The sequence below is a fragment of the Simochromis diagramma genome, unplaced genomic scaffold, assembly GCF_900408965.1.
Source record: "Simochromis diagramma unplaced genomic scaffold, fSimDia1.1 OVJJ01000618.1, whole genome shotgun sequence".
NCBI lineage: Eukaryota > Metazoa > Chordata > Actinopteri > Cichliformes > Cichlidae > Simochromis > Simochromis diagramma.
The window spans coordinates 8,746,853-8,763,424 of record NW_024387423.1 but is presented as its reverse complement, the minus strand read 5'-3'; the positions used below and the strand labels follow the sequence as shown (position 1 = coordinate 8,763,424).

Below are 16,572 nucleotides of genomic sequence, written 5' to 3'. Positions count from 1 at the left end.
CTGGACTGTTTCTCTCTCCTTAAGCCAATTTGTCTTTTTTTTTTTTCTCATCCTTTAGCCTCTATGGCGACAAGCCTGCATTGTTTCCCTTCTGGTGGTTAATCTCATTACATTTCAATTGGCACATGTGCTTGTCTGGTGGATGACAGGCTTACAGTTGAATAGTCTCAACCCCTCCCAGCCCTCCTGACCCCCAGTCAGCAAGGCCATTTAATAGCAAATAAGATCATTATCCTCTGTTTTTAGCGCCAGAACTGGAAAAAACTACTAAGTACTAATGAGTAACATTAGGCTGGAGACAGAGAGCAGATGGAACAGATTGAGGGGAAACTGAGGTGGATAAATGGCTGTGGGTAGATGGCTTTGTTTTCCTTATTGTCCCTCATCACTTGAATTTCTGTCTGTTACAGTGACAACTGGAGTCTTCTCGTGATAATATTTGGCTCATATAACAGTTTATGAATATCTTCTCTAAGATAGCTACATAAATTAAACACTGCGCCATGGGTCATGGTGTTAAAATAATAAGGCCTTAGCAATTACAGCAGCAAACTGTGGTGCTCTTTCAGGAGGCTGCACAGATGAAATGCAGATCATGAACTTACAGTAGTAATTATTCTACATACAGTGATACTTCTAATGCTTCTGATCTAAATCAGCAGCTATGCTAGTGGCTCTGTGATACTAAATTTAGTGCAGTGCGCTGAAATTCTTAAAATGGCATTGAAATATTGAGCAGGTCTATTGTTATCTAGTTTTCCTTGTATTAGCATGTTAGCATTTGTTGCCACTAAAAACAGAGTGCAGTTTAGACAGATGAGGATTTCATTAGTAATTCATTCATAAACTGACAAACTCTTGTATCAATTCTATGCAAATCCACGACACGACATCAAAGCCCAGTGCATCCATTAGGCCTCAGTCACACAGGCCTAGAGACCTGTCAGCAACCCCCTGTCAACCTCCGTTTGATAGGAAAAAATGTGTACCTTTTGACCAGCTGCTGTCTGTCACCAGCTAAAATCTGTATCAAAGAGGGTGTGACACCAAAAACCTTGGAGTTGCTTTTGTTTCCATCAAATTGCTGCAGTTTGCATGGACGGTGGCAAACTCCTTGCAAGTGAGCGTCGCAAAAGGTGAAAAATTGCTATTCAAACCTGAAACAGAGAACATTTGCCTTCAAATAAAAGTTGTGCTTTAACGCTGCGTCCCGCACGGAACAACTTTTGCGGATGGACTTTTCACAATTTTATTTCTCTTTTGGAAAGTAGCTTCCAACTGATTGCAGACTAGTCCGTTTTTCCTTGCAAACGGTTGGTGACCATAGCAACTTGCTAGCAACCAAAGCAATCGCACGGAGGTTTTTCAGTATAGTACAACCTTTTGTTAACTGGTGTTTGCCAAAAGGTTGCCGACCACTCTCTAGGCCTGTTTGCCTGGGGCCTTACATACTGAGATCTTTTTAAATTGATAAGTAAAAACTTTGAAAAGGACCACAAAGGTCATATTTGGGGTGGCTGTAGCTCAGGTGGCAGAGCAGGTCAGCCACTAATCAGAAGGTTGGTGGTTCGATCCCAGGCTGCTTCCTGGCTGCATGCCAAATATCCTTGGGCAAGATACTAACCCTGTGTTTGCCTACTGGTGGTGGTCAGAGGGCCCGGTGGCGCCAGTGTCCGGCAGCCTCGCCTCTGTCAGTGCGCCCCAGGGCAGCTGTGGCTACAATGTAGCTTGCCATTGCCAGTGTGTGAATGTGTGTGTGAATGGGTGAATGACTGAATGTAGTGTAAAGCGCTTTGGGGTCCTTAGGGACTAGAAAAGCGCTATACAAATGCAGGCCATTTACCATATTTGGGTTATGCATGTCACTGCCATCCACAAAGCCATGCCCTTAACACTGTGTATGCTTTTACAGGTTGACAGTTTTCAGTTAAACAGAAATAGATTATGATTAACTGTATTATGTTTAGACAGTTGTCTCGATCTGATACAGTACTTTATTTCAGGGTAATGTGAGGCACAGCTGCACTTATGTCAGCAATGGTACGTCTTCACTAGAAATCTTAGCAGACTAAGCTCGCCCAGAGGAAGCATGGTAGCCTACTGAGGCTGATTTCAATAGCATAAATCATTCTTGAGAGATAGATAGCTTTGGTGCAGGGTAGTCATTTTCAGTGCAAGAATTTAAGACACATGATTGTTCTGGTGCTAACTTTCCTCCTCCACCACCTTATACTCTTATGATTATGATCAATTATCCACTTATAATTAGAGCTCGGCAGTAACTCAGCTCACGGGTTCTGACACTTTATGTATAAGCCTGTAATAATGTTGTCAGTCAGATTTCACATAGTTCATGCTTTCAGGCAGGTTTCCCATGGAAATCTTTTCATGCTTGAGAGTTTTGTGATAGTAACTTATATGATGTGTCCGGTTTTATAAAGGAAAATGTTTCCTTGTTTTAAATCAACAGGGATGTCTTATGCATTGATGTTTTAATGAGCTGACGGTTAGAAAAGAATAAAGATGTGAATGACCTTTAATCAGTATTGTGAAAGAGTGGGACAGCCCATGAGGAAAAACGTCAATATGGTGAAAAGGAGGCACTTTGAACAGTATTCAGGGTACACTATGGCTAATTCAGGTTAGGCCTGGATTTTCAGGATTATTGGTATAAAGAAATGTCGTAGACACAAACAGTTTAAGAAAATCAGTATTTCACCTGTTCATGGAAATACTGTGTATGCAGTCAACACGGAAGTTTCTGTTTGTCTCATCGCTCTCTCTCTTATCTATCTCTTTCTGTTTGACTCTCTCTCTGACCCCATTCAACTCCAGTCGAGAAATAGAGCAAAGCAAACTGTCTGAAGAGCCACTTCCTGTTGTGTACTTAAGATCCCTGTCATGTGATAGAATCAGTTGAGACGGGTGCATGAGGCCACTGTGGGGAGGGAATATGGTGGCACTGCTGATGTTGCTGATGTGAAAGCGACCCCCCCCCCCCCCTCACCACTCCTCCAGCACCACCCCCACCCAACTACAACCCTGATTGTGTAAAGTGTCGACTCAGCCATTGTGTCAGAGCCCCCACGCTCTCCTCCCACCCACATCCCCACCCGACTCGTGCACAATCACAGCACACACATGCACGTGCATAGTGGCAGCGAACAGTGCAAGATACAGACTCACAGTGTCCTATAGACACACACGCGCACACACACACCTAAACCCTGTACATTTTTGTCAGACTGTTCGGTGGGCAAGAAGGTCAAGTGCTTATCACCACAGTGAGCTTTGAGGTCCAAGAAAGGTTAGGAAGCTGCTTTTTGAATAGGGTAGCCATACATACTATGGTGTATATATATGAATACATTATACTTGCTAAACTTGTAAACATTGCTATTATGAGAATGGAACTGCATTCATGATAAAGTATTCATACCAAAATGCTTACTGTAGGTTGATAGTAACTGTAATAGTTCTATTATGAAACCTTCCAAAGGAAGATTCTGCAGCTGCTTTTTTTTTAAATGTTCTGCTGCAAAAAGTGACAATTAGTCCATCATTTTAAAGTGTGACTTGAAATGAGAGCTATGGATGAGTCATTTGGCTCATTATGTCTTTTTCTCAGCAGTGCTGTCAGTGACTGCTGACTTTATCTGTTGGGAGTCTATGTACAAAACAAGTCCATTTGCACAGGGCTGTGCAGCTTTACATGGCTTTGGAGGTACAATTCAGGGACGCACGTGATGGTTATGAAGAGGATTTAACACACAGACACTTATACGTTAGGGCTACATCATAGTAAAAGATGCAAAGACATCTTTCTTTACCTTACACAAGCCTGTGTAGCTTTGTGTTAGGTTAGTGACTTTATAATTGAGTCAGCACAAAGTAACAAATCATAAACAACATCTCAAATATTATTCCTCGTTGCTTTGTTTTAACATTTCTTCCATCGGAACTCCAACAAGCAGGATAAAGGTTGCTTTTTTTTTTTTTTTTAATAAGAATATGTCAGACCCCGAGATCCTTGCATCTGATAAGCCCGGATGTGGCATATACATCTATGGCTGTGTACACAGCCACTACAGTGGCTTGTTGAGGTGGATTTAGAAAACTAAGTCTTCTTGAAATGATGCGCTGCAGCTGAACTAACATGCCTTTCTCATTTTTATTCACAGGTGGATAGTATACGTGTGGGTCCCCGCTTAAAGAACGCTCGCCGTTTGGCAGTACGATGAAGACCAGAAGAGTAGCGAATGACCGCCTCTGAGGCAGAGACCTTCAGACATGCCACTCCACCGACACAATGACATGAAACTGCGTGAAACTTTCACATTATTTTGACAAAGAGATTGTTTAAATCTCAGTTATTATATGCCGACCTTTTCGACCCAGAGAGAGCAAATGACAAGTAGCTGTTTGTGATTTGAGTCACCGAGGATGGCTATATTGCGTGGCATCCAGTGACTAGACTTCAGCTGCTATATTAGTAGCCTGATCGAATGATTGAAGGCAGATAGTGTTTTCAACGTGCCAACAAGGACGCATCAAACATCTCTAGATGTACAGCTGCAGATAGCAGTAGTTATAAATACTTTTTGAGCTTATGAAAGGCCACCTAGACAGGGTAGTTTTATTCATACCATGAATCCCAGAGACGGTGTGGACGTAATGGAGACTCAGGCAGGAGGTCAGAAGGAGAAGTTGAGCGTAGACAAAGCCAACCCTAAAAATGAGATGGAGGCCGAGGACGACAAAACTCCTGGGAGTTACGACTGCAACATCTGTGGACGCAGCTTTCCTTTCCTTAGCTCTTTGTCGCAGCATATGAGACGCCACACGGGTGCGCGCCCTTACAAATGCCCCTACTGTGACCACAGAGCCTCGCAGAAGGGCAACCTCAAAGTCCACATTCGCAGTCACAAGCTGGGCACGCTGTCTAGCCACCACTCCAATGAGGATGAAGATGGTGCTGCTGAGGAGGAGGAGATGAGGGTTTCAGAGGGTCTCGATGGAGGCACCAGCCCAACCAAGAGCAGCTCTGCCTGTAACCGGATGATAAATGGGGATGGCGGTGAGGAAACCCGTAGGAAAGTCCCTGTGAGGAGCATGAAAAGGGAAAAGTCCGTCACTGAGCAGCGGCCTTACTGTTGCCGTTTGTGCGGCTACGAGGCCCTGCGGGAAGACCAGCTCCTCAGCCACATTGAGAAGGTCCACATAACAGCAGACACAGAAGAGGAGACTGCTGTCAAGGAGGAGGCTGCGACCGAAGCTGACGTCATCCAGCCCCAGAGTGACGGGACCTTCCCTTGTGAGACTTGTGGTCAGGTCTTCTCCCAATCCTGGTTCTTGAAGTCACATATGAAGAAACACGCGGGGATCCTGGATCACTGCTGTCGCATCTGTGGGAGACGTTTCCGCGAAGCGTGGTTTCTCAAATCTCACATGAAAACACACAACACCAAATCTAGGTCACGGTCAAAAGCAGAGTCAACTGAGCATCCAGCCACCATCAATGATGTAGCCCAGGATCCTGATATTGTTACCGGCTCCGTTACTTCTGTCTACCAAATGTGCTCCAAATGTGGAAACCTGTTTCACAACAGAGAGAGCCTAAGAGCCCACGATAAAGTTCACAGTCTCGGCTATAGCAGGAAGTCCCCGAACCAAGGGAGGCCCGATGATGATGAGGACTCCCCAGCTGCTAAGAAACGTTTCCTTGACTACTTAAACCTCCAGCCTTTTGAGGGAAAGAACCAGGATGAAGAGGAGGAAAGTGAGGAAAAGATAATAGGTCAAAGAATCCCAGAGCTAGATCCAGTTTGCAGTTACCAGGCCTGGCAGTTAGCCACTAAAGGAAGGGTTGTGGAGCCGGTAGAGTCTAGTTACAAGGCCTCTTGCGGGGCAGGAAGTATCGGAGAGGAAGCCCTAGCCGGTGCTGCTGTGGTTTTTGAAAAGGAGAGCAGCCGTTATGTCCTGCAAGGTCAAGAGAAACGCAGTTCGGGTAGACGCAGCAGCTCCGGTTTGGGAAGCCACACCTCATCAGGGGACCGGACACCAGACAGCCTCAGTGATTCCGAGTACCGGCCTTCGTCTCGTCAGGACAGAAGGCGCCCATCCCAGTCGCAAGCTTCTTCCTGCAAGTCCAACGAGTGCTTTGAGTGTGGCAAGGTGTTCCGCAGCCGTCACCAGATGATCGTCCACCAGCGGGTTCACAGGAAGGATGGAGGCAGGGCCTCTGTTGGAGACAAGGAAAGAAGCGCAAGAGATGAGCGATGGGGCTCCACCAGTGACCCAGAGTCAGGCTCTCCCAGCTGGCCCAGCACCCCGGGATATGGAGATTCTCCACCAGCTTCCACCCTTGGAGACCAGGCCTCAGAGATGGGTACTGCAAACTCTGGAGAGCTTTCGGGTTAGTAAACAGTATTTTCTATTGGCTTAATCTGGTTTTATTCCCTTTTTATTTTTTGAAATAACCCTCTTCCATTATAGATGCCACATAATATATAATATACGCAAAGAGCTGAGGATCAATTAATGTGATGATAAGGAGTCTAGTTAAATGAGCTATGACCAACGATTCTATCAAAATATAATGTGAAACATAAGTGTAGAACCATATCTTGAAGGATTTTAGGCTCAGGAGTGATTGTAGTGCTTTTAAAGCCTTGCAGTAAATATCTGCTGATGAAATGTGCTTTGTGAAGCTGCAGCTTCTCAGCTCATCAGCCTTTATAGAGTGGGAAGTAGAGCCACCATGTGGCAAAATGTCCAAGTTACATATTTGTGCACGGCACTCTATAAAAACAGAGTGCCGCTCTTAGATACCATTATATATGGTCAATAAACTTTAACAGTTGCCGGAAAGTCAGTTTACAACAGTGCTATTATTATGTAATGCAGAACAATGAACGGTTAGCAGTTAAATGAGAGTTTGTGCCTTTCAGCGGCATGTCAGCGGAGCAGAGGACATTTTTGGAATGCCTATCATTTTTTTCACCTCCACAACCAATAAACACTGCTAAGCAAAGGGAAAAAAAAAGGAGGAGAAGAAGAAAGGACACCCATAATCATGGGTTAAAAATGCTAAAGGAAGAATTCCTGCGTTACAGCTCTCTGCTGTTTATCTTTCAAACTTCAGATTTCTGTCTGCACAGCTACAGGACGGCGGATAGCATAGAATTGTTGTGATTGTTTCTTTTCCTCCCTGCTAGTACAGAATTGCAAAAATAGCAGCAGCATTTCTTCAGGCCTGATCGAGCTGTGCGCTATTTCAGGTCTTCCTGTCTCAGGAAACTCCCCTCACCTCCCTCCTGCTTATATGTGTGAATACGATTTTTTTTCTCTCTCTCTGATTTGTGTCTTAGCCATGAACACATGTTTGCTTGCTTCCCTTAACACACTGGTATTGTTTATTATATAATAACAAATTATTAGCATTACTGGGAACATCAAAAAGTCATTGAAGGCAGGCTCGGACTGTTTTTTTTTTTTGTTTGTTTTTTTATAGTTGTGCAGCACTGTGAGGAATTCACTCTCTAAAAAGAACAATCTGAGACTGCGCTTGACTGTGTGAGATTGTGTTAGTTATACTAGAAATGCCTAAAATCTCTTTTAAACATTGAAAAAATATTTTTACGTGTGTACAACAGTGATGCAAAATTACAGTTTAGTGTGCACATTGCTTCATCGAGGGAAGGGCAAAGGTAAAATGAAGGTAGCAAACACCGCTGAATCCACCGTTCCAATATCCGAGCAGTGCTATCTAGCTTAGATAACGTCTCTTCATCAGAGATCACTGTCACTGAGGTCAGGTTGGATTTTATACACAGAGGGTGTCAGGATCAGTCTGTTGAAACATTAAATTAACAGTTAGCGATGAAAACGTATTTAGGATTCAGCGATTAACTAATGTGTTTTATTCTCAAGCAGCAAAAGATTTTATTTATCTGGCCATCCATCCTTTACCTCGTTACCTTTCTTCCTCGTCTGCCTGCTGACTCTTCTAATCTCTAAGGTTACCTCCTGTGACACTTCCACTGTCACTCATCCACTCTCCTTACCACTGAGCCAGCCAAGCCGCCTGATGTTTGAGGGATTGGTTATTTATAGTGTCACTTTCCAGTGAGGGGCCATGCAGGCTTGGAGGACGCTCCTTTCGAGCCACCACACTATTTGTGTTTACTAATACACATATGTTGTGTACTCCACCCTTTATATGATTGCCCCACACCACTGGTTATTAACTGAATAATAAAAGTACTGGTTTGGTAACCAGAAAACATCAGTTGTTCCACTCTAACTGGTAGTCTACCCTGTGCCACGCTTTACCTTTGGCAGGGTCCTGGGCTGTGAGCGCTGGCCAACGTTGCCAACAGGAAGCCAAATGGAAAAACAGATGGCAGATTGCTGGTGCTGTAAAAAAAGAGGAGGGATTATGGAGAATACAATAATGTGCTACTTAGAGTATCTGATGTATTTTATCATACATATGAGTCTGCATGTGCGATTACCCTGCCTCTGGCAGTCTTTCATACTGAAAAAGTCTAACTTTAGGATTGTTCTTCCTCACATATATATATTTTTTATTTAAAACCTTTTCACATCCAAATATTGCTACTCATTCTACATCTATTACTAGTGTTTCCATTCAGTTTGATATCATTATTAATGATCTCTGTTCCTGTTGAAAATTTGGACACTTAGGGAAATCCAGTCATAACAATCACATTCACTGTTAGAAACCTGTCACAACTGCCACCTTGTGGGGAGTTTATAGAATTGCACCTGCATGGCTTAGCAGCATTGGCTCAGTACATTTAACACATGCAATGTAAAGCAGTGCCAGCATAAGAGCGTGCCAGTAAATAAACCACTTTTACAGCCCTGTAACACTCCTCATTTGTTTATATGTCAATAAGGAGTTTATTGAACTCTATGGCAATGTTTGATGCTATGTTGTAACTATTTCAATCCATATGGACTATAAAACAGCCCAGCAGTTGCCAAGGAAATGTACATCTCTCTGAAATAATATTCAAATATTTATACATAACCTTCACATGAGTTTTGCATGGTCACAGACTATTACTGAAGAAATACCAAATCTTATAAATAGCTAATGAAATGTTAAAATGTAATTTTGTTTTGTTTTGTTTTCTGCTATTCTGTATATTCTTGCATTAGTAGATATAATTGTTTTATTTTAGTATGCATAAAATAAAAAGAGAGGTTTTGGAAAGACTGATCAATACTGCAGCCTGGTGGACATTTACTAAAACTACATCTAGTCGAACCAACATGAATGTGAAAGAAATGATCCCTGGGTTAACTATTAAGTGTATTAAACTATAATCAATATGACATCCTTTGTAGCCACTGACCTTTTTGTTGTTGTTGCTTTTCCCTACAGATGAGAAGCCTTACATCTGCAGCATGTGTGACTTTGTCGCCACAGATTCACAGGCCTATTTAACTCATGTCCGTGTCCAACATCCACCTGCCTCTAAAGATAGATCCAGCACCATTCCCAGTCCCAGCTCGGACAGAGGAACTCCCAGCAGTAATATCAAACTTAAGAAAGCGCTTCTTCATGGAGTAAACAACTCTACATCCCCTCCTGGCTACCGTTCAGCTCAGTCCACTGCACTCGATCCCAGCATAGCACCTTTGGATCTATGTGTCAGGGCTGAGGGCATCAGGGGTATAGCCTCTTTAGCCTTGGACAAGAAAAGCCTCCCTAGCCACAAGTGCTCCTTCTGCTCTCACTCCACCCGCTACCCCGAGGTGCTCTGGATGCACCAGACTGTGGCTCACCGCATTAATGGCAATAGTTCCAATCTGGCTCCTAAATGGGCTCTTAAAACCAACTCAAAAGGCTCCAAGGACAGTTCGTTATCCTCTAGGAGACGCACAGGACCTCCACCTTTCCTGGAAGGGAAGGAGTGTCAGCCTCTCCCTTCGCTGATGCGCACCCAGCGCACACGGCCTCCAGCGTGCTCTAGCGAGGCTCTAAAAAAGAGCAAGCCAGCCAGTTATTCAGCCACACCATCATCATCTTTTGCTCCCTGTGCCTCTTCCTCAAGGGGCCCCTCTTCTAGCTTGGGCACCCAAGCTGGGAGAGTCCCAGCACGGCCAGGCAGCAGCAACATCAGACCCACGGAGGACCACACTCATCAGTCACGCTTCAGACCCAAAGTGGAAGTGTACCCGCGGGGAAGCTCGCTGTCATCCTCCAGCTCCTTGGAGAAGAACACTGGCACCCCTTCACGCCCCTCAGCCCCAACTGCCGGCTCCGCTACATCTTCCAGAGCTGACCGCTACTTGTTGCCCCAAGAGGGACTGGGTTTCATGCTGTCTAGCAAACACGGCCTAGCAGAGTACAGTCGAGCTAGGGGCACCCCTCATCAGCAGCTTCCTAATCCTCACAGCCAGGTTCGGGCTAATGCTACGAGGCCCAGCACCATTACCCATAGTTCAACTGCAGGACCCAACTTTGGTGCCTCGCAGGCGCAGGGTGGCGCTTTTCAGAATTCCTCCTGTCCCTCCTCATCCTCTTCTTCATTACCTTCAGAGGCTCGCAGGGAGGTAAAGCAGGAGCCGATTACCGAGACACCAGAGACGCCAAGTGACGTCCTCGGCTTCCTCAAAAACTACAGCCCTCATGAATTTGCTACCATGTACCACCGCTGGGGTGCAGCCAATGCCCTCATGGATCCTACTGGTAGGCATCAGTTTATTTATTTATTTATTTATTTATTTATTTATATGGCTGATTTACTTTTGTTTGTGAAAATTAGCAGTGGCGTAGTCCAAGTTGTGTTTTATTGTGTTTTTATAATGCCAAACATTGGAAAAAAGCTGCACTGCAGAAAGTCCCTCATCATAAGCTCACATCCAAAATGCCCAGAGGGCCTTGGCTTTGCCAAATGTCAGGAGTATGTAGAAGAGTATTTTCCAGTGTCTGAGCAACTTTTTCAGCTGATCTGAGTAGAAGTGATTAAACCTGACAAGCTAAAGAAGAAAAAGACACCAGCAGCCTCAAACATCCAAACTTGTAGAGCAGGCACACATATTTCTCTTTATCTCACACACTTGGCACTCCATCTGGGAGAAAGTGATCGACAGGCAAACACACACACAGTCTGATGAGATTTTTAATAACGATGGGATCCATTAAACGAGCGCACATGTGTGCTCGCATGTTTGTGAGGCATAATGAAAGTCTTTATCTGAGGCAGCATGTGTGTCCATATGTGCCTGAAATTTTTAGATGCAAAAGGAACGTGTGTGTGTGTGTGTCTGTGTCTGTGTAGCCTCTATTTATTTATTTTTTTGTAATCGTGAAAGACGTGAGAGAACCTTTGCTACTCTCAGGTCTGCGAGGCATGCCTACTCTCCAGCTCCACTCTCCCAGAAAGCTGTCACAAACTGTTTAGGTCACGGCTCTGCCTGACGAGAGACTCGCACAGATGCGAATGGAGGGAGGAAAAACAGAGAGAGGGAACAGAAGAGGCAAAGAGAGAGATGAGACAGAATAATTACCCCACCAGCTGCTTTGGAAATGGTCATTACCGAACATCCGTATTATTTGCCCATTTTCAGTTGTGTCTCTGAGGTCAAGTGGGGCTGTGTGGAGCCAGGGGTCAAAGACAACAGCCCCAGAGCAGACGCATGACATCGCTGTCACCCGTCCAGGCGCATATCGTCACGATCTGCCTTAGCCCTTTGAGTCACATGCGATAAAGTGACCTTTTTTGAGCAACTGAGTCTTTCTCCCTTTCTCTCTGTAATATGTGTACGAGTGTGCGCGTGTCTGCTTGTGTTTTCCGTCCAGCTCTGTCTTGTCTTTCATTAGTGCGTCAGTGAGAAGGGCTGGCGGCCCAGAGTAGAAGTAGAGTATCCAGAGGCCAGCAGTCGGGCTGCCAGAGACACTCTCTGTCACCTCTTCCGCATCCCTGTCCTCCTTGTTCCCGCAGCTGCCCCCCCCCTACATCCCTCCCTCTCTGCCTACACACATACACAAATGTACCAGAGTTATGGGCACTTCCCAGGTATATGCCAGGCCTTAAGCTTATGGTGTTTATGCGTCCTCAGTGAAAGCACCCCTGAATCTCCAGGCCTCTTTTTTGTCAACGAGAGAGGTCTGAGGCAAGCACGCATGTGTGTTGTCATTAAGTAGACCATCCTTAAATGTCTCTCATCCTCGTGCTGCCCCTGCATTTACATGCAACGCAGGGGGGAAAAGAAAAATCCGGCACGAGTGATGTGTCTTTGCTGCATAGTTGTCGAAATTATGAACACAGAGCGGGTTTTATGGTGAATTCCTGCTCTTTTTAACCACTTTTTAGTATGCATTCCATCTGGTTTACAAAGCACAGGCGGGCTTCTTGTCCCCTTAACAATTAATTTCCTGGTGGCGTTTTTCTTATACTGCCTCGTTATAGCTTTAGAGCTCTCATTAGATGTGGCGAGATAAAAGTTGATTGATTTTCCCGCGCTTTCCCTTTGTTGTAAATCAATTTTAAAGTAAAATCCATGTAGCGTTAAAGGCGTCGGTGAGTTCTCTGTTTAATTTTGTTTACCTAAAAGTTTCGCAGATTCTTCTCGCAGGATGTGTGCAAAAGTAGCATAGTGAACTTTGTGATTTGTGACGTCAAAGTTAATCGGTTCTTTTCCGGCAGTATAAAATTTACAAGTTCGTCCTGTTGACCCGCATTAAGCTGGCATAGCAAATTGATGGTTTTTGTCTAAACGTTTAGTTATTGAAAATAACTGCGTAAAAGCAGGACGTAACAAAAAGGCTGGAGCCCGGGAGTGTCCGTTTAGTCATGTGCCATCAAAGAAAACTGTGACTTACGAGCTTTGAGCGTGTGTTATCAACAAGTTGATTTCTTTTCGCGTTTTAAGGACATGAACATGTAAAGGTGAGCGGTGCATGTAATGTCGCAGTTGTTGCATTATTATGTGTGTGTGTCTAAATGATGCCAGTGTGTGCCACAGCCCATGCTTCACTTTCCTCCCTTGGCCCAAGCGCGCATATATACAACTCTTATAACTCATACACATGCCAACACACACATGCGCACACACACACACCTGACATGTGACACACGGGCAGCGGAGCGGGCACATCACAGCCGGGGCGTTTTAATTGCCTGTAATTTATGCGGTGTGTGTGCGCGCTTTGTGTGTCTGGCTGTCAGCCTCTGAGATGATGCTGTGTGACAGCTGCAGTCCAGCCCCTGGAGCTAGCCGCTCATAATGACACATTAGACATACTAATGATGCCTGCGCGAGTCCACTACTGATGCTACCTACCTCCACCGCTCCAGCCAGGCTCTGCGCTTTATGTACACCCACTCACTTTCTGCCTGAATCCGACCTTTACGTCTTTAGACAGGGAACCACGTAATGTCTTCCTGTTTGAAATAATATGACTCTGATGTTCGCTCTTGACCCATTTTATTAAACGAAAAATCCTAAATGTAAAGCCTATGCAAACTCAGAGTATTCTTTGTCCCCTAATAGTCCATTTTCTTACACACACACACACACACACACACACACACACACACACACACACACACACACACACACACACACACACACACATACATACATACATATATATAATATATATTGGTGTTGTTGTTGTTTTATCTCTGTTCTAAGAATCAAAAGTTCAAATTCACTGCATTTGGCCTCCTCTAAATCCAGAATGGCTTGCAGTGGTTTTGACCTCTGGAATTTGCAGAGCCACCATTTAATCCTGTGTTTCCTCCCTCACGTGTTTGTGTGCGCACAGGGATGCTGAGGTCTCTCATGCGGCAGGGACAGTATTTCTGCAATGAGTGTGGGAAGAGTTTCAGCCAACCCAGCCACCTGCGAACTCATATGAGATCCCATACAGGTAAATACAGCCATTACGCACTGGAAAAAACAAAAACCCAAACAGAAGCAAGTACATATTTGTCCCACACGTGCTGGATCTAATGTAGAAGTGTCTAAGCCTTGGGTTAAAATCGTCTTCACTCTCACTTTTTTTGAGGTGGATTTCACAACATTTTCTTGTCACAAAAAAATTGAAACAATGAAAAAAAAAAATCTAAGAAATGCACATTTGACTGTGACAAAATGTAAGGCCATTCATATGAACTAAGTATAGTGAAATCCTGTGACTGCAGTAGGGCTGCAAATGTGCTAATTGATAGTAAAAATGACAGATTAGATGCTTATTTGCACCAGTATTGACACCAACGCGGCCATCTTCGCCTCCTCAAATTGACACAACTTCACTAGCGATTGGAATAATTGGCATTCACAATGCTAAACAACAGTGAAGCTCTCATTTTAACAACACTGAAGTACTAAAACATTTATAATAAATATTAATCTGGCCAGTGCACACCTTAACGTTACCTATTAGCAATAACCCAACAGCAGCATTAGCCGTCTGTTGGGTTATCGTTAAGGCAGCGGCTGGGGCCTATGGCTGATGATAAAATGATAATATTAATGTGTGAGTTAGGCAAAAAATGTTATCACTCCTGCCTGTCTGTAATATTAATAGATAGTGACAGGATAACACAATTATTTGTGTCTAAAAAGTCTTAAAATCCCAGACTGAAGCTGATAAAGTTCTGCCAGAAACTACAGAGAAGCAGTGACAGCCTACAGTACCAAATTTATGTGATTAGCAGTGGTTCTAAAACATATTGTCTTTTTTTGTGCTTTTTTGCATTACAGTCTTAAAATATTCATCACATATACACACCATTTTGTTTCTGTAGTTTTCTATGTCAGTACTGAGTGTGAAAATCTAGTATCGTGACAACCCTGGACTGCAGCAAGCAAAATATACAATACATTATTCTGCTGAATGTTTGTCACATTACGACATGAGCACCATTTTTTTTTTTTTTTACACAAGTAAACAGAAAATGTGATTGTTTTCTCTAAAATAAAAAAACCAAGCTTATAACAAATGTAATATCATTTAAACCACTGAGCACAGTTAGAAATATTAATTATTTTTAAGATATCAAATAAAGCTCTGGATGTCCAAACCCTAAACCAAAGATTATTGTTTGAAAAGTTCTCTGCTATGACTTTCTAAAGTTATACAGAGCAACTCAAAGAGGATAAATGGTATAGTAGTCAAGGTGCAAAAACATCAGTCACAGAAACCATTAAATTACCCAAAATGCAAAAGATATGAAATAAGGGGGGGAAACGAGGGAAGGAAGTCCAGAGCTCTACTTTAACATGTACAACTTTATTTAGCTACTTGCTATTCCTGCAGTATTAGATGTTCCCAGTTTCTAGCCCCTCTCTCACCAGTCACTCATTCCTGTACCACCTGTGCGCACACAGATCTATCCACCCAGCAACGCCGACATGAGATATAGAGGATATATGCACAGGGATTCACATTCTCAACAATATTTCATCATCAGGCTCCCCGTACGTCCGCTCCGTCCCGGCATTCTGCAAAATAAATCAAAACAGATCTTTTTGTTCAGTTGAGTGTGACAACCGGTCTGTGAGTCCTTCCCCGCCCTGGGCTGGGCAGCTGTCTCTATTTTTTAAACTGAAACATGATTTGCTCCGGATACTGACCTGTGACAAATTGTATACATTATTAATTACATGTCAATTAGAGAGATGGAATTGTGCATTCTAATGAAGCAGAACAGCATTTGTCCACGCCAGCCTTACGAATCCATTTGCATGCATCCCAGTGCCATTCACTAAACCGCTTGATTCAGACACTCCGGCTCTTCCTCTACTTTCACTTATTCCCTCTGCTTTTCATTCCCCTCCTTACTTTCCCTTTCATTTCATTTCCTAGATCCTTTGTCTTCTTTCTCACTTCAGTTATTTTCCTTTTTGTCTCCCCATCTTGTCACCTTTATGGTCTTTTTATCTCCTCTGTCTGTCTCATTTTGCCTTTCTCCCTATCCCTGCTTTTCCTTTATCCATAGACTCCCCCACTCTCCTCCCCCCTCTTTGATTTCTGGTTCTTTTCTCTCTTGTTTCTTCCTCACATTCTTTCCCTCTCCTCCTTCTCCCTTCCTCTCTTTCTTTTTAATTTTCACTTTTATTTTTTGTCCTCGCATACTCTCTTCTCCTTGGCTGCCTGATTTCCTGCCTCCTCCTCCTTCCTCCTCTTCTTCTTTTCCTTTCCCTCTCCTGTCCTTCATGTCCATCAGCCGGGCCAGCGGTGATCACAGTAGACAGTGAGATAAGTAGCTTCTTTATAGAGAGTGTGAATGATATGTGGCACAGCCAGTGATTCTAAGTGACAGAGGCCAAATGGTAAGTGATGCAGAGCTCAGCTTCCCTCCAAGCTCTATTGTAAACACACACACACACACACACACACACACACACACACACACACACACACACACACACACACACACACACACGCCCATGCACAGGCTCTGTAAACACTCACAGGGGCTGTAATTAATGTTGTCACCGACAGTTGTCTTCAGCATGGACGTGCACACGCACAGAAAAGGCCAGCCACCCCGAGGCCTCTATTAACATGCGTCATATTAA

At 43.9% G+C, this 16,572-nt stretch overlaps 1 protein-coding gene across 7 annotated transcripts in view; it reads left to right on the top strand.

Annotated features, from left to right (window-relative positions):
• The window catches only part of LOC120722037 (zinc finger protein 516-like), a 50,211-nt gene that overhangs the window by 25,704 nt on the left and 7,935 nt on the right, over positions 1-16,572 (top strand). For all 7 annotated transcript variants that reach the window (XM_040012758.1, XM_040012753.1, XM_040012756.1 and 4 more), the window contains 3 exons: positions 4,182-6,415; positions 9,416-10,726; positions 13,811-13,915. In XM_040012758.1, coding sequence (XP_039868692.1) covers positions 4,648-6,415; positions 9,416-10,726; positions 13,811-13,915 — 3,184 coding nt within the window. In that variant the 5' untranslated portion in view covers positions 4,182-4,647. The remainder of the gene's footprint in view (positions 1-4,181; positions 6,416-9,415; positions 10,727-13,810; positions 13,916-16,572) is intronic.